At 43.3% G+C, this 22,026-nt stretch overlaps 1 protein-coding gene across 6 annotated transcripts in view; it reads right to left on the reverse strand.

Moving 5' to 3' along the window:
• The window catches only part of RGS17 (regulator of G protein signaling 17), a 143,385-nt gene that overhangs the window by 7,990 nt on the left and 113,369 nt on the right, over positions 1 to 22,026 (reverse strand). For all 6 annotated transcript variants that reach the window (XM_055135654.1, XM_055135651.1, XM_055135649.1 and 3 more), the window contains exons 3-4: positions 16,738 to 16,827; positions 14,620 to 14,854 (exon numbers count right to left, since the gene is read on the reverse strand). In XM_055135654.1, coding sequence (XP_054991629.1) covers positions 14,620 to 14,854; positions 16,738 to 16,827 — 325 coding nt within the window. The remainder of the gene's footprint in view (positions 1 to 14,619; positions 14,855 to 16,737; positions 16,828 to 22,026) is intronic.

The raw sequence follows: 22,026 nt of genomic DNA on the forward strand, positions 1-22,026 counted from the left end.
AGCAATTATTTTTCTTTCCCACTGAATACTAATTCTGTTGGAGCGTGTAGAACATGCTGAAAGGGGGAAGAGGGTAAAATAAACAGCAAAGAGGAATGTGTGAGGAACATATCCTCAAACGACATATTTGCAAAACGCTTCAAGAGGCAAACCAACGTTGATCCCTGATTTCCTTGCCCAGACCTTACAGTTGAGCAAGTACAAGGGCACCACGAGCCATGGCTGTTTGTCTAGTCGTGGACTCAAGTTTACACAAACCCCCCATTTTCCAGTAGTTAGGCAGCCACACCCAGAAACTGCCCCTGGCGCCCATGTAATCCCATCAATAATTAACATCCAGAGACTATAAAACCAAGCTCCTGGAAGCTTGGACATCTTATAGCCTTGTTCTCCCTCTTGGAGAACCTGGCAAGCTACCAAGAGAGTTTCCTGCCTGCATGGGAGAGCTGAGCAAGTTCCCTGTGGCGTATTCATATGCCAAAAATAGTAACAACTCATTCCCCTCACCCTGAAAGAGCCTCCAATGCGGCACCTGCACCATTGGGAAGGACGAGTAAAGAGAGGCTGCTAAAATCTCAGGGCCAGGACGGATGGAGACAGTACTGAGACTGCTCGAGAAAATCAACGATCAACGGGATGATGATGATGATGATTTATGATCAAACCTAGGTTTTCTTATAGCCACTTTACAAAAAACATTTTGTGTCCCAGATTCTTTGTGTAGTCACTGTTCATACTAAGGTTGAGGGCTCTAAGGTGCTAATGTTCATATTCCATAGACTGGCCCCAGATTCCTGAGCCCTGCTCAGACCACAGAGAATCAGGCTGAAAGATGCACTCCAGGATGGCTATGGAAGACTAGCCAGAAACCGTTGATCCAGATCGACTTCCTGTGATTTAGCCAGACTGACAAACATGGGGGACGAGCTGGGGAAAATCAAACATGTCTTGGCTCAACTAATACCCTTCTTTGTCAAAAATTCTACAAAAATGGATGTGTTGGAAGGCTATTTGTTTAATTATTGATTCTGTGTCACTGATAAAGAGGCCACCATTCAGTCCAAGGTAATAAATGTACCGGAATTTTCCTCAAGCTCTCTATTTAAAAAATAGTACTTGTGCTTCCATACAACTGGAAAATACCGACAACAGAGTTCAAATAACTGGTGTAATTCAGAATGCATTACGATAAGGTGAAATCTTACCACACACACGGGCACCTTGGAGATAGTGCAGGTGTAGTTCCCAACAACACAAGAGAGTGAATCAGTGTAATCAAAGTGAGTTACGCACATCCTTACAGGATACCTGTGTGCTTACACTATACCTATTAAGAATGCAATAATTATATGTTTAAGATAAAGTGAAGATGGGGGGCTGGAGAGATAGCACAGCGGGTAGGGCGTTTGCCTTGCACGCAGCCGACCCGGCTTCATTCCCCGGCATCCCATATGGTCCCCCAAGCACTGACAGGAACAATTCCTGAGTGCAAAGCCAGGAGTAACCCCTGAGCATCGCTGGGTGTGACCCAAAAAGCAAAAAAATAAATAAATAAATAAAGTGAAGACGGTCATTAAAAACCTAGTTGAGGGGCCAGAGTGATAGTACAGTGGGTAGAGTGTTTGCCTTGCACACAGCTGACCTGACCGAGTTCTATCCCCTGCACCCCATATGGTCCCCCAAGCCTGCCAGAAGTGATTCCTGAGCACAGAGCCAGGAGTAAGCTCTGAGCACTGCTGGGTGTGGTCTCAAAACCAAAACAAACAAATGATTAAGGAAACCTCACCATTATCTGAGCCTCGGAGAGTTTCAATCTTTTTGCTGGTTGAGGGGTTTGATGAAAAAAAATTATCTGAATGAAGTGAGGTACAATTAAAGGTGGTTTATCAATAGACTTTACTGTTTATATAAATGTTATTGCTTTCCAGTTTTATTTATTTATTTGCTTTTTGGGTCACACCTGTCGATACACAAGGGTTACTCCTGGCTCTGTACTCAGGAATTACTTCTGGCGGTGCTCAGGGGACCATATGGGATGCCGGGGATCGAACCCGGGTCAGCCACGTGCAAGGCAAATGCCCTCCCCGCTATGCTATCGCTCCAGTCCCTACTTCCAGTTTTAATACTTTCCATTGTAGAGGGAAATGTTACATTAACCAAAAAAGATGATTTATTTCTTAAATAGCAGCATAAATGTGACATAGCAGTTGTTTCTCAGTAGCTGAAATTATATTGATAGGGAAATATAATGAATTATTAAGTGTTGTGAGTTCTCACTATTGAGTTCTTTACTTCTTGGGAGGTGAGCCTCACTTAGCAGTGCTCAGGGGCTATTCTGGGTTTGGTGCTTAAAAGTGACCGCTTGTCATATCAGGGAACAATATATGGTCCTGGGAGTTCTAGCCTGCCAAAGCCACATACAAAACAAGTGCCTTACTTCCTGCACTATCTTTTTAGCCCATACTGCAAATTTTGTGGCATATGAAACACAGCAGTAATTGTAAGTCGTATTATTTAACATTAACTAATCTCTAACACAAATCCCTTTATTCTTTTCATAAAAAAATAGATTTCCGTTAATAGTTAGAAGACCTGGGGGGAAAATAAACAGTTGTTTGTTTGAACAGGTCAGTCAGGTGAAAGAAATGTAAAGAGATCAAATAATAAGGCCAAACCCCAGAGGTATGAGAATCTATCATTTTGTCTTGTGGTATGTTTCTGCCTCTGAATATGGAACCCCTCTAATACACTGAGAGGACATGAGTCCTGACACAAGCTTGAGCCACAGTTCCCTCAAGATTCAGGAACAACTAAACTAGCTGGTTTTCAACAGAGTTTCTCATTTTCTCATCCTTTTTTAGACCATGCCCCGACCCCACTTCAGACCCCACTCCTGTCCTACCAATTGTTCCCCTTATCTCACGCCATGGCCTTGAATTTATGCTATGTTCACCCGTGGTCCCCTGGGAACCACATCCCGAGGGTTCAAGAGGCCACTGGACCCTCGTTGAGAAACGCTTGCTTATAAGACCATGTTATCTGGGACCGTGCATGGAGGATGGAGGAATTTCCTGGAAAGAATTCACCCTAAGGACAAAATAGTTGAGTGGACTGAAACAAGAACAATTCTTGAGCAACAGAACATTTTTCTTGCTTCATCCTTGCAGTCACATTCAAGAGGAAGCAGGGTTGAGAGAGGCAGCAGGATGCCCTAGTAAGAGTTTTTAAGGGCACCACAAAAAAGTGAAATAAATGATGTGACATTGAACTAGAACTGCCTGTATTGCTGAAAGAAATTAAGGTTAAAATCAGATACCCTCCTAGGTGGGTAAAATTATTAGCACACTCCGCATGTGACAAAAGGCTAATATGGAGTTTATAGAAAGCACTCACAGATCCAATTAGCAAGCAAGAAACAACCCTACCTAAAAATGAGGCAAAGTGCGGGACAAGTACTTTGTCAGAGCAGACACATAGATGTCCAACAGACATATGAAAAAAATGTTCATCATCATAATGCAAATCAAAACAAGTATGAGGTATCACCTCATACCAGTGATGATTATCTATATCTAAAAGGCTGGTAATGAGGGGAAAAAAAGACCTCATCCACAGTGGGTGGGTCATCTAGTTCACTCTATGAAAAACGGTGTGGAGACCTCCTAAAATTAAAAATACAGCCTCCATATGGCCCAGTGATTCCATTTCTTGGCACCTACCCCACACATACTGTTACTGCCATCCCGTTGCTCATTGATTTGTTTGAGGGAGAACCAGTAACATCTCTCATTGAGAGACTTATTGTTACTGTTTTTGGCATGTCCAATATGCACGGGTAGCTTGCCAGGCTCTGCCGTGAGGGCTTGATACTCTCAGTAGCTTGCAGGGCTCTCTGAGAGGCAGAGGAATCGAACATGGGTCGGCCACATGAAAGGTGAACACCCTACTGCTGTGCTATCGCTCCAGCCCCTCAAGTGGTCGCAAGGTCAACCTAAAGTCAACCTGCAGCAAAACCCACACATACAAAAACATTAATTCGAAAAAATATATAGGGTGAAACTATATTCAGTACAGTGATACTGACCAACACCTGAAAACAACCCAATTACCTAACAAGACAGAAATGCCTACCAGGATACTGGGGTGCGTATACACAATGGAATACACCTCAGATCCAAGACGAAACCCTACCTTTTGCTACAACTTGAATAGAAGTAGAGGGTGGCACGTTAGGGAAAATAAGGGAGGACAGATTCCAAATGATTTCACTTATATTTTGCATATTAAAAAAAAGCGAGGGATTAGACAATGTCCAAAAGAGAAAAATACCCTTAGATTCTGACAAGAGAAGTCAACTTACCAAGGGGGCTGAAGTAGTGAGCGGGTGGTTAGTGGTAAGTGACAGATGTACTGTAAAAGTGGTAAAGGGTTTTGGAACATTGATGTGGGGGGGAGCTAATATAACTTTGTACACTGAAAGCAGAAACGTTAACACTTATTGTGAATAAGAAAGAGGACTTCGGGTATTGGAGACATAATACAGTGATCGGGCATGCAGCCAACTCAGATTCAATCCCCAGCACCCCAGATGGTCGTCTGAGCCCCACCAGGAGTGATCCCTGAGTGCAGAGCCAGGAGTAAGCTCGGAGCACTGTCAAGTGTGACTCTAAAACCAAATAAATAGACATAGAGGACTCCGAAGTACAATGAGGTCACATGAACAGAACTGGGTGGTTTGCAGAATTTCAATGGACAGCTTTAGGAAGGAGCACACAGTTGCAAATACAGCCGTGCAACATCTCATACTCTACTCCACTAATGTACAAGGAGTAGCACAACACATTTAATGGGGTGTAAGGTAGAAGGCAACCGATCTCAATCAGAAAAAAAAAATTAGCAGACATAGCTCAACCTGTAACAACATGTTAGCAATCTTTTACACAAGGGCTTACGGGCTCCAGGATGCGATACAACAATCTTTACACACTTTCCTCTATGGGAACTTTTGTTTGGGTCATTTTTAGCAGATTATTCATAACAAGCAATACAAAATAAATTATTCGGGACTTGCTTTGGGGGGAAGCGTGGGTGGTAGTGGGAAAATTTGAAGAAATGGTGGTGGGAAGGTGTCATGGTGGTAGAATTGGTGTTGGAATATTGAGTGTAATGAATTATTGTGAACAACTTTATAAAAATAAAATATAATTGAAAAAGAAAAAAATAAATGGCAGCTTTAGGGGGCTGAAGGGATATAGTACAGCAGGCAGCGTGTTCGCCTTGCATGTGTCTGACCAGCATTGGATGCCCAGCATCCTATACGGTCCCCTCAGTATGGTCAGGAGTGATTCCTGAGTGCAGAGCCAGGAGGAACTCTTGAGCATCACCGGGTGTGACCCAAAAGAGCCAAAACAAACAAACAAACCAACAAATAAATAAACCGCCAGCCCTAGTACTGCTGGATTGGTGGGCAGTGCTGAGAAGTGGAAGTGAGGAAAGGGAAGAGTGACTGTGACAGACCCTCAGTCCCTGTGGGAGTAAGACAGAGGTAAGAAGAGAAAGGGAGGGCTTGCCTGCATAGAAAGCCCTCCTGGCCATTGGGCAGGCTTGTGAGAGAGGAAAATATAATCAACTTCAAAGGTCCCAGAGAGTCTGGGATCTTTTCAAAGCATGTGATCACTGTAGCACTGTATCACTGTCATCCCGTTGCTCATCGATTTGCTTGAGTGGGCACCAGTAACGTCTCCATTGTGAGACTTGTTACTGTTTTTGGCATATTGAATATGCCATGGGGAGCTTGCCAGGCTCTGCTGTGCAGGCGGGATACTCTCGGTAGCTTGCCAGGCTCTTAGAGAGGGGCAGAAGAATCCAGCCCGGGTGGCGGCATGCAAGGCAAACACCCTATCTGCATCTTGCTAGTGAGTCCTGGGGAATCCTGGGTCCGAGTTATATTCCTTCCAGTGGGTTTAATTGTCTACACTTCCTACGCAACAGAGGGGAATGGGTCTCCTAGGTGAATACTCTCAAAAAGGAGCTTGTCAAGTTTGGACCTTGTCTTGATGTAGTTACCAAGGCACAATGAGAACTCTGACCCGGGAAGAGTATTTTTGGAATAACTACATGGGGAATTAGAAATTTTTCCTGAAAGCCTTTTTTTAGAATCCACAGATTCTCCTTTAAAGGAATAAATTCCTGGAATTTTATTCCACCGTTTCCCCTCCAATTAATTTTACTTAATTTTTCGTGAAATCATTTTATTAGTACTCCACCCAGCCCCATCTTCTCCCCACCCTGTTACCCCCCAAAACTGGAATGAATTAATTTTATTTTTCTTTTACAAGAATTTTGCTAGGTATAGGTTCTGTTACCAGAAATGTTCTTTTTCCATTTTAATGGAATTGTTTTCCATATTTTCTGCTTAATTTTATAGATGTAAAAAAAATCAGATTTTTCAATTCAGTCTTTATATACTCTCGACCCAGTTTCGATTCCTCCATCCCTCTTGGAGAGCCCGGCAAGCTACCGAGAGTATCCCTTCCGAGTTGGCAGAGCCTGGCAAGCTACCCGTGGTGTATTTGATATGCCAAAAACAGTGACAACAAGTCTCACAATGGAGACCTCACTGGTGCCTGCTCGAGCAAATCAATGAACAACGGGACGACAGTGCTACAGTGCTTATCATGTATACTTATAGTAGTATTTTTGATGGCTATTTCCACTGAAAATAGTTATACATTGTTGTAAATAACATGCATTTCAAATAAGATCATGTAAAATATTTTTATGCTGGAATTTATTGAAGCAAATATTATTGTTACGATAAAGTACAAATCATACCAGTCATATTCCTGGTAGGATCCAAATGATAGGAAAGATAATTTTGCTTATGTGAGGGAGAATTCAGTCATGTAGGTAAAATGTCATATTTGCCATTTGCCTGAAATTTTAAAGTAATATCATGAAGAAAATACTAAGAAATAAAATATCTAGCTAAAATAAAAGAAAAAATAAAATAAAAAAATTAATAAAATAGCTAGCACTTTGTAGTTGGAAGAAAAATGTTTGGAATCAGAAAATCTTGGGCTTTTGCTGTCTACGCGGTATGGTTTGAAAATCCTTAAACAATTGCTTTGACTCTGAGAATCAGTTGTCTTTGCTGTAAAATGGCCTCATTTGTCCTGGTGGCTGGGATAGATGAGAGATTCATATTGTAATAAAATGCATATTATCATTTTTAACATTGTTTAAGTCCACTTTAAGTAAAAACAGCAATAACTGATCATAACTATAACACCATTTTGAGGTACAGAGTGTATGGTGTTTGCCTTGCACATAACCGACCTGGGTTTGAATGCTGGCACCATATTTAGTCCCCCAAGCCTGCCAGAATTGATTTTTGGCTCAGAGTGAGGAGTAAGCCATGAGCAGTGCTGTGTGTGTCCTTAACAACACCCACCCCCTAGAAAGAAAGAAAGAAAGAAAGAAAGAAAGAAAGAAAGAAAGAAAGAAAGAAAGAAAGAAAGAAAGAAAGAAAGAAAGAAAGAAAGAAAGAGAGAGAGAGAGAGAGAGAGAGGGAGGGAGGGAGAGAGGGAGGGAGGGAGAGAGGAAAGAAAGAAAGAAAGAAAGAAAGAAAGAAAGAAAGAAAGAAAGAAAGAAAGAAAGAAAGAAAGAAAGAAAGAAAGAAAGAAAGAAATTACATCATCATTTTGATCAAGTCCAATGTCCTTAGACTTTACATCAATTTGAATGTTACCTTCTCAGAGTGATCTGATCTTGACCTTCATCCCTACCTACCATGATACTTATCACAAACTTTAGGCATAATTTTTTGACATCTTTTGTTTACCTTCTTTTTTTTTTTCCATTTCTGCTTTTCAGGTCACACCCAGCGCTGCACAGGGATTACTCCTTGATCGAATTACTCCTTGCGGTGTTGGGGGACCATATGGGATGCTGGGAATTGAACCCGGGTTGGCCGCGTGCAAGGCAAACTCCCTACCCGCTGTGCTATCACTTCAGCCCCTTATTTACCTTCTTAAAAAAAAAAAAAGCTCCTTTAAGGATAGACCAATATTTCTCCACTATCATCAAATCCCTGACCTGACATCTAGTCCAGCGTTTGGTTCATCTGAAATACCAAATGCATATTTTAAAAAATCACACATAAATAAATTAATCTAAGTAAGTACTGAATTCTGATTTTAAAAAAATGATTTAAATAACTTAAAAGTGGGGCCATATCATACATTAAAAAGAACAAGAACAACCAGTGCTGGCGTGGATGTGGGGAGAAAGGGACAATCTTTCATTATAGGTGGGAATGCCAAGCAGTCCAGCCTTTTTGGAAAACAATGTAGGCATTCCTTCAAAAACTAGAAATTGAGCTTTCATATGACCCCACAATACCACTTCTGGGTATACCCTGAGGGTGCAAAAAAGGACAGTAGATACAAGGGCCAGGAATATTGCTCCATAGTTGGAAGCCTTCCTCATGAGCTGGTGGAGAAGGCAGCTGAAATAGAGTCAGTGATGGTTGGAGGGATTGTTCAGGATGGGAGAGGTGTGCTGAAAGTAGACAAAGAACCAAACATGATAGCCTCTTAGTATCAATATTGCAAACCATAATGCCCCAAACTAGAGGGAGAATATGGGGGAAATTGTAATAGAAGCAGAGGGAGGTCGGGATGGGGGGTGGGTGGGTACTGGGACATTGGTGGTGGAAAATATGCACTGGAGGGTGGCTGTTCAATCACAGTGTGACTGAAACACAAACATGAAAGCATTGTAACTCTATTTCACAGTGATTCCAAAAAAAAAAAAAAGTGGGGCCCTAGACATAGCATAGGAGTTAGGGTGCATGGCTTGCATGTGGAAGACCAGTTCAATCCCTACTGCTACACAGTCCCTCAAGCATCACAAGGTACAGCTGCTGAGATGCCGAGAGCACCTTTGGGTGGCTGCAGGGCCCTCAGATGGAGCCAATGTTCAGGTTGGCCAAGAATTACAGCCTCTGGACCTCCTAAGTACAGCATGGAAGTCCACTAACCTCACACAATTTTCCTTGAACTAGCAGGCAATTTCACACAAAGAATCCATTCGTCTATCCCATATACATTAGCTGTTAGGTAATTCTGGTGTCTAAATGAGTTCATCACTTTCTTCCAGATAGCAACCAGAAATTTGCAGTTAAAGCAAAAGAAGCAATTGCTACTGCTTCTAAAACAAACACGCAGCAGAGCCCCGATGCAACATTAATGCATTTTAGAGCTTTCCCCATCCATCACTCTGCTAAATGGAGAAGTCCGTGGGCACAGAAATGAACTGCTATAGTGTCATACAGATGGCAGATGGCAGGGTCATGAGGAGAGTTTTAGATACAACACCCGTGGTTTTCTTCAATACAGGCTAAGTCTTACATTTGTTGTAGGATTTATGATTACTTCTTCAACAGTTCAGTGATGCTTATATATAGCACTAGTTTTATATATGGTACTGGTACTTAAATGGTTTTTTATTAAAGTTTTTTATTTTTCTGAGTTTGTCTTTTCAATTTAGCAATAGCGCAGCGGGTAGGGCATTCACCTTGAACGAGGCCAACCTATGTTCGATTCCTCCGTCCCTCTTGGAGAGCCCAGCAAGCTACCGAGAGTATCTTGCCCACATAGCAGAGCCTGGTAAGCTACCCGTGGGTATTTGATATGCCAAAAACAGTAACAACAACGTCTCAATGGAGACATTACTGGTGCCCGCTTGAGCAAATTGATGAGCAACAGGATGAGAGTGACAGTGACAATTCCTAATACACATAAGATTACAGCATACATATCATACATACATTATCATATTACACATCACTGATACAATAATACATTTAAAATATAGCTGACATGTATTATCAGACCAGCTATGTGCTGTATGACTGTTATTAGTTTTAAATTCTCTTTACTACCTAATATGTTTTCTAGTTGAGGACACCATGTAAGGAGGATATTTTCTTTTGAGATAGATGCATATTTCTAAGTGTTTAGGTTAAAAAATTAAAGACTTTTTTTCTTTTTGAAATGTACATTACACTAAGAAATGAAAAGAATATTGCCTCCTGATTGCAATTTGCTTTATAACAAAGAAAAAACATTTGCTTTATAACAAAGCTCAGAATATTAAAGATGTATAAAACATGTCCTAAGGCAAACAATAAAATGTAATTTTCAGCATACATGCTGGTTTTATGAGGGATATAAGTTAGGTTCGGATCCATCATTTTAATGGTGCGGACTTTCTCTACAATTAACAAAGAGGAACATGACACCCAAGCACATTAAATTAAAATGAACTCTAGTGAAGAAAAATGAGGTTCTGGTTAAGATATAAGAGTCTTGTTTGTTTGTTTGTTTTGCTTTTGCTTTTTTGGGTCACACCTGGCGATGCTCAGGGGTTACTCCTGGCTCTGCACTCAGGAATTACTCCTGTTCCCACTGTGCTAGCTCTCCAGCCAGAGCCTATTTTTTAAAAAGCTATTTAGTCACTGTCAATTGACAAATGATTTAAGTATTTGTGCTCTTAAAAAAGAAATTCCTTGTGGAGTTCAGGCCCAATTCAATCAGCTTAATCAATGGCTGAATAAATAGCAGTGCTCCGACATTATAAATCATTGTATCACTGTCATCCCGTTGCTCATCGATTTGCTCTAGTGGGCACCAGTAACATCTCCATTGTGAGACTTGTTATTACTGTTTTTGGCATATCAAATACACCAAGGGTAGCTTGCCAGGCTCTGCCGTGGGAGCAAGATACTCTCCGTAGCTTGCCGGGCTCTCCGAGAGGGGTGGAGGAATCGAACCCCGGTCGGCTTTGTGCAAGGCGAACGACCTACTGCTGTGCTATCGCTCCAGCCCTACATTATAAACAAACAAACAAAAAAATTCCAAATAGAAACAGCAAATAATTTTCAAGGGGGACTGGAGCAACAGCGGGTAGGGCATTTGCCTTGCACGTGGCTGACCCGGGTTCAATTCCCAGCATCCCGTATGGTCCCCTGAGCACTGCCAGGAGTAATTCCTGAGTGCAGAGTCAGGATAGCCCTTTACCATTGACCCAAAAAGAAAAAAAAAATTTCCAAGGGACAACAGTCAAGTTCTCTTGCCCCCCAGTCGGAAGCTGCTGTCAACACTCGCTGGTTGGTTGCTGGGTTCCGGAAGCAGAATCTGGGTTCACAGTCAGGAGACCAAACGGGCCGTATCTGTCAGTCAAGAGGGCAAAGTGGGGGCTGGAGCGATAGCACAGCGGGTAGGGTGTTTGCCTTGCACGCGGCTGACCCGGGTTCAAATCCCAGCATCCCACATGGTCCCCTGAGCACCGCCAGGGGTGATTCCTGAGTGCATGAGCCAGGAGTGACCCCTGTGCATTGCCAGGTGTGACCCAAAAAGCAAAAAAAAAAAAAGAGGGCAAAGTGGTAGTGCAGGACTTTACAGGGCCTTGACGGTTCACTATTCTCTTTTTGTTATCCTAGTGCCTCGCAAGGGCTGGAGCGATAGCACAGCGGTTAGGCGTTTGCCTTTCGTGTGGCCAACTCGAGTTCGATTCCTGCACCCCTCTCGGAGAGCCCGGCAAGCTACTGAGCGTATGGAGCCCGAGTGGCTGAGCCTGGCAAGCTACCCGTGCATATTGGATGTGCCAAAAACAGTAACAATAAGTCTCTCAAGGAGAGACGTTACTGGTGCTCGCTCGAACAAATCGATGAGCAACGGGATGACAGTGACAGTGCCTCGAAAAGTAATTTTGTGAAAATTAAGTAGTTTATAAAACTCCACAGTAGCATTTGAAATCATCAGTAAGAACAAAGAGAAAGTGCTTCCCATTAAAACTAAAAGTGAGAAAATGGAGGCTTCTAAAATATAGTAACTATGTGATTAACATAGGGAGTTTCTTTTATACTAACATTTAAAATGAGACAATCATCATTCAAGATGATACATAAATATAAGATGATCTATATTGCACAGCTGGGAAGAAAATGTAATATGCACAATTTCTTTTGTGGGTTTGGAGGCCTCAGCCAGCAGTGCTCAGGTCTTACTCCTGGCTCTGTGCTCCGGGATCACTCCTGAGTGTTCAAGAGACCAAGTATGCTTCCAGGGACTGAACTGAGGTACGCTGGATACGCTGGACACAGAACAAGTGCCATAGGCCCTGCACTACCTTTCAGACCTCCATAATATTTCAAAAAACTTACACATGGGAAGCACATTAGGTACTTTAGACCATTTGGTATATTTTCCATGTAATAAAATATTAAAAACAAGAAACAAATTATTTTTTTGTTTTTTGTTTTGTTTTGGGATCACACCCAGCGATGCTCAAGGTTTCTTCCTGGCTCTGCACTCAGGAATTATTCCTGGAAGTGCTGCGAGTACCCTATGGGATACCAGGAATCAAACCTGGGTTGGTCATGTACAACCAAATGCCCTACCTGCTGCACAATCACTCCAGCCCCCGAGAAACAAATTCTTATGCTAAAAGCAACCCAAGTAGACATGGCTAGTTGTTGAAGTTCCATGTAGACCAGAACCGTTATAAGGTATTAAAATGACAGATGGGCACCAATAACGAATGTATTGGAGGACTACAGGAAGGTGTACCCACCTTGTCTCTATGAAAACTTCTTTTTCTCTATGAATGTAGTAAGAAAATCCTTTCTAAATCCCAAAAAAGCTTCCTTGTATCCAGACAAAGCTATAGGAGCATTCCAAAGACACGTAGAGCCTAAGCAACATGTTTTTTAACTGCCTAGGTAGACCTCATTAGAAGTGAAATAATTTGCATAAAAAGTTCAAACACAGAGATGGATAAAGTATATTTCCATTCATTTTATAGAGCTCAGGGCAGGGGACAAAGGGATGTCCTAAACGACGTCATCCCCCCAACACACACACACACACACACACACACACACACACGAAAGTCTCCAGACGGGACAGTTAAGGGAGTAGGAAAAAGGCAGAATGGATGAGAGGCAAAAGACATACAGAAAGTGGAGAAGAGCAGAAGGCACTTTGGGGACCCCTAGGGACAAGAGCTTTTTTCAAACCCTCTAGTGCTCTGTCACTCGGCATGTGGGGACCTAAGGCACCCCACTAACTCTTCCTTTATCCAAAGGAAGGGCGTTCTGGGGCCAGAACACTTCTCTGAAGCGTGTTCCTTATTTTTTTTAATTCATAGAAAACTATATAATTTGGTTGCCAGGAACAATCTTTGCATATTAAGTATATTCTGGCGCTGAGAAAACAAATGCTAATGTTCAATAACAGGAAAAGGAGAATATAGACAATAATCACCATCACGGGGCAGGAGCGATAGTACAGCGAGTAGGGCATTTGCCTTGCACTCGGCTGACCAGGGTTCGATTCCCAGCATCCCATACGGTCCCCTGAGCACCGCCAGGAGTAATTCCTGAGTGCATGAGCCAGAGGAAGCCCTGAGCATTCCTCAGTGTGGTCAGGGATTACTCTTGGGTAACCCCAGTGCATCGCCAGGTGTGACCCAAAAAGCCAAAAAAAAAAAAAATCACCATCACCCTTCACTCCCCTACAGATTCTCAGTGGGTCAGGAAGGAAGCAGTGACACTCCTTTAAGTTTTTAAAAACTGTATCAAAAATGTCTCCGAACAAGGCAGGGGGGTTTTGTTTGTTTGTTTGCTGTCCTGTCAGGAGCTCCTAAACCAGGGATTCTCAAGTGAGTGTGTACGTGGGAAGTTCATTAAAAACACAGATCCCTGGGTGGACGAGAGGGCACAGGGGCTAAGGTGCATGTCTTGCACGTGGCTACCCTAATTTAATCTCTAGCACCTCACACAGTGCTCCTGGGCACAGCAGCAGTAGGACCCAAGTACCGCTTGTTGTGGTTGAACCAGCACTTCCTGACTGCCCAAAAAGTACCAAATTCCGAAGTCTACTTCCAAAAATCCAGACTCAGCAATCCTCACTCGTCCTCAAGAATCTGCTTTTCAGACATAGACTCCGGGATATTCTCACACATGTGACCTGGAGAAACTCTGTCTGAAAACAATATTCTTCCTTTTTAACTCATGATTGACTGAATTGTATTTAACAGACTTTTCTGTGTCAATGTCCTGTTCAGAAAGTGGACCACCCCCAAGATTTAGCACTGCAGCAAACTGTCCTTGAGTTGTCCACTGATTTGCTCGAGCAGGCACCAGTAACATCTCCATTGAGAGACTTGTTGTAACTGCTTTTGGCATATCGAATACGCCACGGGGAGCTTGCCAGGCTCTGCCATGTGGGCAGGATACTCTCGGTAGCTTGCCAGGCTCTCCGAGAGGGACAGAGGAATGGAACCTGGGTCAGCCGTGTGCAAGGCAAACGCCCTATCCACTGTGCTATTGCTCCAGTCCAGAGGATTTAGCATAGACAAATGACCGGGCAAGGAGGGGGTGAACAGAGCTTTAACAAAACCATGCAGAGAGATTCTCAGCCCGGAGGCTCAGTTTATCTCTCCAGAATCTTCTAGATGGTCCACACCCTTAACCTACCCAGTACAGACACCAGGCTCCCGAGCTTCATGTTGGGAGAAAGAAGCTGCTCTGAGTGTTTTCCACATTCTTACCTCTTTTGGAGACAGGATAGAGATGTAATCTTCATAGATCATCCTGGCTTTTTCCTCAATGACCTTCTTGTTCTGTTCCTTCTTTAAGTCTTCGCAGGCAAGCCAGAAAAGTAAGTTCTCTTCACTGTACTCCGTGCGCAGGAACTCTCGGAACAGGTTTCTTCCTGCCGGCGCCTTCATCATCTTATCGAAGTTTTGAGACCAGGATAAGACTTCATCGGAAGTGGGGTTCTGGCTGCAGAGACAGATGCGGTTAGCAGAGGCCAAAGTCAGCCTCGGAGGTGAGCCGGACCCTGCAGGAAAGGAGCTGCCGAAAGATTTTTTTCTTTTTGGGTCACACCCAGCAATGCTCAGGGGTTACTCCTGGCTCTGCACTCAGGAATGACTCCTGGCGGTGCTTGGGGGACCATATGGGATGCCAGGGATTGAACCCAGGTCAATCTTGTGCAAGACCCTCCGTGCTATCGCTGCTCCCGCCCCGAGCTGCAGAAAGTTTAGTTTATTCACCTGCTGCCACCTAGTGGCTCCTTAGCAGGCGGACACCTCTTAGGGCATCTTTAGTTAAGGAATTACAACATTCCTGAGGGAATGACTTTCCTGAGAGGGAATCCGTTTTTAGAACAGCCAGGGACTAATTACTTTATGGTTGCGGCCATCATAAATAAATCCCTAAGGAATCTCAGAAAAATTCAAACCTTAACAGTATAAGTTGAAACATTCCATATGATAGTTGAGATGAAATGGTCTTAAACATATTTGCATCTGATAAAACTTTGTTTGGGCCACACCCAGCAATGCTCGGGGCTGACTCCTGGCTCTGTGCTCAGGGATCACTCCTGGTGGGCTCGGAACCGAAAGTAAGTGGCATGAGGTCCGACACAGGCAAGGCAAGTGTCCTATCATTCTGGGCCATATATTTTAATTTTTAAGCCATAGGGTGCAGCTTTCCTTTTATCTCCCGTAGTAATTTTTTCATTTTCTACTGGATATAAAATACTACTACATTATATATATACTTGCCACTCACTTTTTCAAACTTTACCAAGTTGTCTGTTAGATGTCACAAAGTAATTATTTTTACCCACAAATGGGTTCATCAGAGTTTAATTCACCACACTAGTCTCTTTAATAATTTTCCAATCTAAAATATATCTGGTTAAAGGTACACTTTTATTTTATCTTTTCTTACTTTTCTTGGACAGTGTTTTTAATGGATTTATTATAACTTCAAAATGCCTGAACTTTCTCATCCACCAAAACAAACTTAAAAGGCAGAAAAGTGACTACAAAAGCAGCATCATTTAATGTCTTAATAGTACAGAGAGTCAGGCAATTGCCTTGCACGCAACCAACCCAGGTTGGATTTCTGGCATCCCATATGACCCCCGCAGCTGCACCAGGGGTGGTCACTGAGCATAGAATCAGGAGTAAATATGTTCATATGTGCAAAAATAAAACATATAATTATACAAATAATCTGCTTATGACTGTATTCTTTTATTTATTTATTTAGGTTTTTGGGTCACACCCAACGATGCACAGGGGTTACTCCTGGCTCATGCACTCAGGAATTACTCCTGCTGGTGCTCGAGGGACCATATGGGATGCTGGGAATTGAACCCGGGCCAGCCTCATGCAACGCAAACGCCCTACCCGCTGTGCTATCGCTTCAGCCCCCATAACTCTATTTTTTAGATACTCCATTTCAACCTCTCCTTTTAGAACAAGATAAGATTTTGTTAGTCTTTATTCACAGAAACTGAGATTGCGAACAGTTGGAAGTCCTTCCTGACTCTCTTAGGCAATTTAATCCCATGACTTTTCTGATGTGGTTTAGGTTCACTCCTATAAAGAGAACAACAAAAACATTCCCTGGAAAGAAAAGTATACAATTTGGCGTCTTTGCAGCATTAATTCATGCAATCATTTCTTCAGGAGAAAAATAAAAGATAACTCAGGCTGATGACTTAATACAGTGAACAGAAAATGATAAAGAGCAATTGCAATCACAAAATAAGATCACCTGGTATTCATATTGCAAAATAAGGAGTTCCAAGAGAGGCAGTTACTCAGAAGTTGTAAAAGCAGGAACATAGTTACCGCACGAGTCTCACTTACCATTCCTCTAGGACCTGGATACTCTCCATTTTTGTGGTGTGCGCAGGTCTTCCTGCATTTTCCCCTCTTTCTTCGTTCCTAACAGTGAGGCTGTAATGTAGCATAACACTTAATTTTGTCTAGGGAAAACCAACTAGTTCAAGAAACAATAACATTACAAGAAAACGTTTCACAGAAAATTTTGGTTTCCAATATGGGAAAATATTTAATGTACAAGAAGATCAGCGCCATTTAAAAGCGTTGGGCAAGCTTGTATTAACAAAAGGAAAGGAGGTAAGTCTTTATTTATTTATTTATTTCGCTTTTTTTTTTTGGTCACACCCAGCAACGCTCAGGGGTTACTCCTGGTTCTGCACTCAGGAGTTACTCCTGGCGGTGCTTGGGGGACCATGTGGGATGCCACGGATTGAACCGAGGCCGGCTGCATGCAAGGCAAACGCCCTACCTGCTGTACTATCACTCCAGCCCTGACTGAGATGAGTTTTTAATACAAGGTCAAAGTAAAAGAGAATCTCAAAATGGACACAGTTATGCAGTTATGCACATTGACTCCCCCCCCCCGTACAGAGCAGGAATTGTAATCCCTGATGTACATGGTTGTCTAATTTAATATTTGACATACTGCCTTCTAGAACTCTTTGGAGTAAGGCCATTTTGACTTTTGCTTTGTCCTATGCTTTGGGTGGTTTCCAAACATCTCCCCCATTGATAGCTAAAAAGATAAAATAGATTTGAATCCAAAGGAGAATGTGCTGCATTCATACCATTCTTCCCCTGCAGGGTAGACTTCCCTGTCGCTGATAGTATCAGTTGTCCATCCACTTAAGTTCAAAGGGCTTCATTTCTATTGGAGTTTGTCTTTGTCCTTTCAATCCCTTTATCCCAGCCCCAGTGATGGGCGAGAGAAAGGCCGGCCACCCAGAGAGCTTACAGGGGTGGGGGTTAGGGGGAACTGGAGGACGCGAGTCTGTATCTCTGGGACATCAACAGGGAATCCTACAGGGTACGGAGCTCGGATAACCTCGGAGGGTTGAGCAACCCAGCAGGAGAAGAGTAAGATTTGCCAGGCGTGAAACACCCAACAGTCGGCTGTGGGCTGGGAACTACGGAGGTTGCGGACACATAATCAGAAGCAGTGCTGGCAACATGGGCTCTCTGGCCTTAGAAAAAGTCCTGGTACTGAATGAGCAAAGAGACCCCTCTGACCAGAGCAGAAGGGGTTCATGAGGCAGTCAGAAAGCAAAGGAGATTCCGATAGAACCTTTCCCCTCTGTTCATTCATTCAACGGAGACCATGTAAACGATTATATTTTATTATGTGCTGGGTATGTTCCTTCTTCCTCTTCTTCTTCGTGCGTGTGTGTGTGTGTGTGTGTATGTTTGGGGCCCTACCTCGCAATGCTTGGAGCTTACTACTAGCTCTGCACTCAGGGCTCACACTTGGAGGTGCTTGGGGGACCACATGGGATGCTGGGAATTGAACCCAGGTCGATCCCATGCAAGGCAAGTGCCCTGCCTGGGGTACTGCAGCTTCTCCCTTCTTCCCAGGCACTCTTCTTTAACGTTTAATCCCACATCCCTATTGCCGAGATGAGCAAAGGGAGGCAGAGAGTTATCTAGTAAGTTGGCCCCAAATTGAGACAAATAGGCCACATGGTTTCAATCTGCACCCAATCCTACTAAATGACCCTGCTATTTATTATTTTACTTATTCATTTATTTATTTTGGTGCTGCAGATTGACACCAGGGTCTAAATCGAATGAACCATGTGCTCTGCCTGGCCTCCAGTTTTATTAATGAGTACTGGAGCAGGTACTAAGCAGTCTCTGGCTCGGGGGATGCAGAAGCGGGTCTCTAACTACTACTGTGGTAAAGAGGAGAGAAAAGTGCTTTAGTGAGGACTTTGACCTGTAGTTATTCTTTTTTTGTTGTTTCAGTTTGGGGGCCATACCTGCAGTTACTCAGGGGTTCCTCCTGGCTCTGCACTCAGTGTTTGGGGTCCATCTGGGATGCCGGGGGATTGAACCCGAATCAGGCACGTGCAAGGCAGACGCCCTACCCACTGTACTATCCCTCCAGCCCCCTCCATAGTGATTCTTAATCTTGACAGTTTGGCAAGTGAGGCTGAGAAACTGTCTCTTTATCTCATTCTCTCATCCTCTCGTGCAAAGATGAGGATGGAGGGAAAGTAATAAAGAGAAGCACTGAAGGGAGACAAAATAGAAAAGTTTAGTTCAGGATGAACTAAGCTGACGGGAAGAGACTCCGACAGGGATGAGGTAGACTTTTTTGCCAGACAAAGTAATTTCAGTGAAAATATCAGAACTTATTAGAGAGACAAATCAATTTCTCCCTGCCAGTTGGCCGGGAGAATGGCCAATTTACTAGTGAATGACCCTATGAAGAATAATCTGGCCTAAAAGTGGTGAGGTCTGAGGAATCTGGAGAAGCAGAAAGGGTGGCAGATCGGTCACCAGACACCCCTCACCAGGGTCACTGTCCCACGGGGTGGCAGCAGCCCCAGGGAAATCCTTAGGAAAACATGAGCTGGGGCAGTGGGAGGATTATAAGCTTTTTGGTGACTCCTTGGGGACCCTGGGAATGTGCTTGCACCTTGAGACTGATTATCAACAGCCGCTCTCCAAGTTGCTGACATACCTTGTTCAGATACAGGTTTTACTGATTTATTTTTATATTTGGGGGCTAACCCTGGCTATGTCCTTAGGGGTCCTCCTAGTGGTGCTCTGATGAATAGACGGTACCAGGGCTCGAAGCCAGATCTCCTGCATGTGCATCAGACCTTGGTGCTATAGCCCCAGCCCCAGGTACATATTTTAGAGGATTATCTCCAAGTAGATAGTCTTGCTAGGGCAATTCTCTAGAATTTGATGGACTTCTAGTCATTATGGAAAGGTGGGTAGGAGGAGGCAGGGATATATTACTGACATTATTCTGTGGAATTTCCTGGGAGAAATGGATGATGATAAGAGTACAATATACAGATATTTGCAAACTCTAGAGAGATCTTTTTTTTAAGTAGAAAATGCATACCCATTCTGCTCTGTTTTACTGAGATTAGATGTATGTGTGTGTATGCATGCATGTGTGCTTGTGTGTGTGTGTGTGTGTGTGTGCGCATGTGCATGCGTGCTTGTGTGTGAGTGTGTTTATGAGATGCGTATAATGGGACAAGGATAAAAAGCTCCCTTTTCCTAATTAAATTGTATGATCCTAAGAATTCATCTCTATTGCACTTTCCCCTAGAGTGGTACACACAGATGCAGATGGTCCTATGTTAGGAAACATCCTTAGAAAACTTGTTCTCCATTGTGCCTTGGCTGGGGAACCACCGATCTGGAATCCGCATGCATGATTCACGAGTTTCTGAATATGAATTCTGGCTCTTTTTTTTTTAATCTGTATCTGTGATATTTGCAAACATCCCAAATGCCACCATATTAGAGTGATCATTATGAAACACTGGGTGTGTTTATATCTCTCATTTCTACAGATGGTAAAATATGGACACACATTTGTACTAAAACTATTTATAACGGACGTTTAATAAGTACTTCACTCTTCACCATTTCTCCAGATTTTTGGTCCAATATTATACACAAGAATGAACTGTAGAAAGAAACTGAACTTTAGCTATCAACAAGTGTCCGTTTCAGCAGTTCTCTTTTGTTTGGTTGGATTTGGAGCTACTCCCAGCAATGACAGTCTCTGTGCCCAGGAATTATTCCTGGCAGTGCTCAGGGGATGATGGGGATGCTGGGGATTGAACTTGGGTCGGCCTCGTGCAAGTCAAACACCCTACTGGCTGGACTATTTCTCTGCCCCTTTCAGCCATTCTCTTTTGCTACCAAAACTGTACTCAGTGCAATAACCAGGATATGAAAACAACCCAAATGTCCAATGACAGACCAATGGATAAAGAAGTTGTGGTATGCATACACAATGGAATACTATTCAGCCACCAGAAAACAAGAAAGATCATGTGGTTTGCTGCAACTTGGACAGAAGGGGAGGGTCTTAGGCACTGGATGATCTTACTCTCTGTGGTGTACAACAAAACAAGGGTATAGACAATATCAACTGATAACAAGACTGGGGGTGGGGGGAGAATATGGACTAGAGGTGCCCAAAGGTACATTTGGTGGTGTTGGAGTGAGGCAACAATGTACAACAAGACCATGAATGTCAACACTATTGTAAACAAATAAATTATAATAAAAATGTGGAAGGTGTTCAATTTACAGTGCAGTGAGAAATTATCTATCTATCTGTTTTGGGGTCATACCTGGAGGCGCTCAGGGTTTACCCTGACTCTGTACTCATGGATCATGCCTGAGAATTGAACCAGGGTCAAGGCAATGCACTTAAATCTGGTACTATCTCTCTGGTCCTTAAATATATAGCACCGTAGCACTGTCATCCGGATGTTCATCGATTTGCTTGAGCGGGCACCAGTAACATCTCCATTGTGAGACTTGTTGTTACTGTTTTTGGCATATCGAATACGCCACAGGTAGCTTGCCAGGCTCTGCTGTAGCTTGCCAGGCTCTGCTGTGCAGGCAGGATACTCTCAGTAGCTTGCCAGGCTCTCCGAGAGGAATGGAGGAATTGAACCCAGGTTGGCCGCATGCAAGGTAAATGCCCTACCTGCTGTGCTATGGCTCCAGCCCGATAGTGCCCTAAATATATAACATCAAAAAATACTGGATTCAAAGTTTCTTCAATCAAGAATCTGAGACAACACCATTTTAAGATGAAGAAAAGTGATTAAGGAAGGTTGGCACCAGAAATCAGTAAGGGGCGTTGCCCCCTTATGTATTAGGAGTCACCTTGTCCCCCCGTTTTTCACCTGGTCTTTCTCTACACAATTTGACATTTTTAAGGTCAGAGATTACTAAACATATTGGCTCTAGGTCAGCATGGGCTTATCTTATGTGTTGGGAAAGGCTCTCAAAGGAAAAAACAAAGTTTATGATAATGATGGTTCAGATATGGGGGGGGGGGGGAATTTTCATTTCTATTTTCTGGAACATTTCCCCTCCTAGCCATTCTTGGTCAACTGGACCAGTGGCTCAAGGTGAGGGCCTGAGGATGTGGTGCTGCTTGGATCCTGAGGTACCGTGGCTGACAGAGGCCATAGCTGTGGTATTCGGGGGGTGTGGGGGGTGTCCTCCACGGCCAGATCCGGCGATGCTCGGGTACCATGTGGCACAGGAATTGAACCAGGCTGAGCCTTAACTCCCATGGTATCTTTTTGGTTCCTCTGTAAT

Source organism: Sorex araneus, chromosome 4, assembly GCF_027595985.1.
Source record: "Sorex araneus isolate mSorAra2 chromosome 4, mSorAra2.pri, whole genome shotgun sequence".
NCBI lineage: Eukaryota > Metazoa > Chordata > Mammalia > Eulipotyphla > Soricidae > Sorex > Sorex araneus.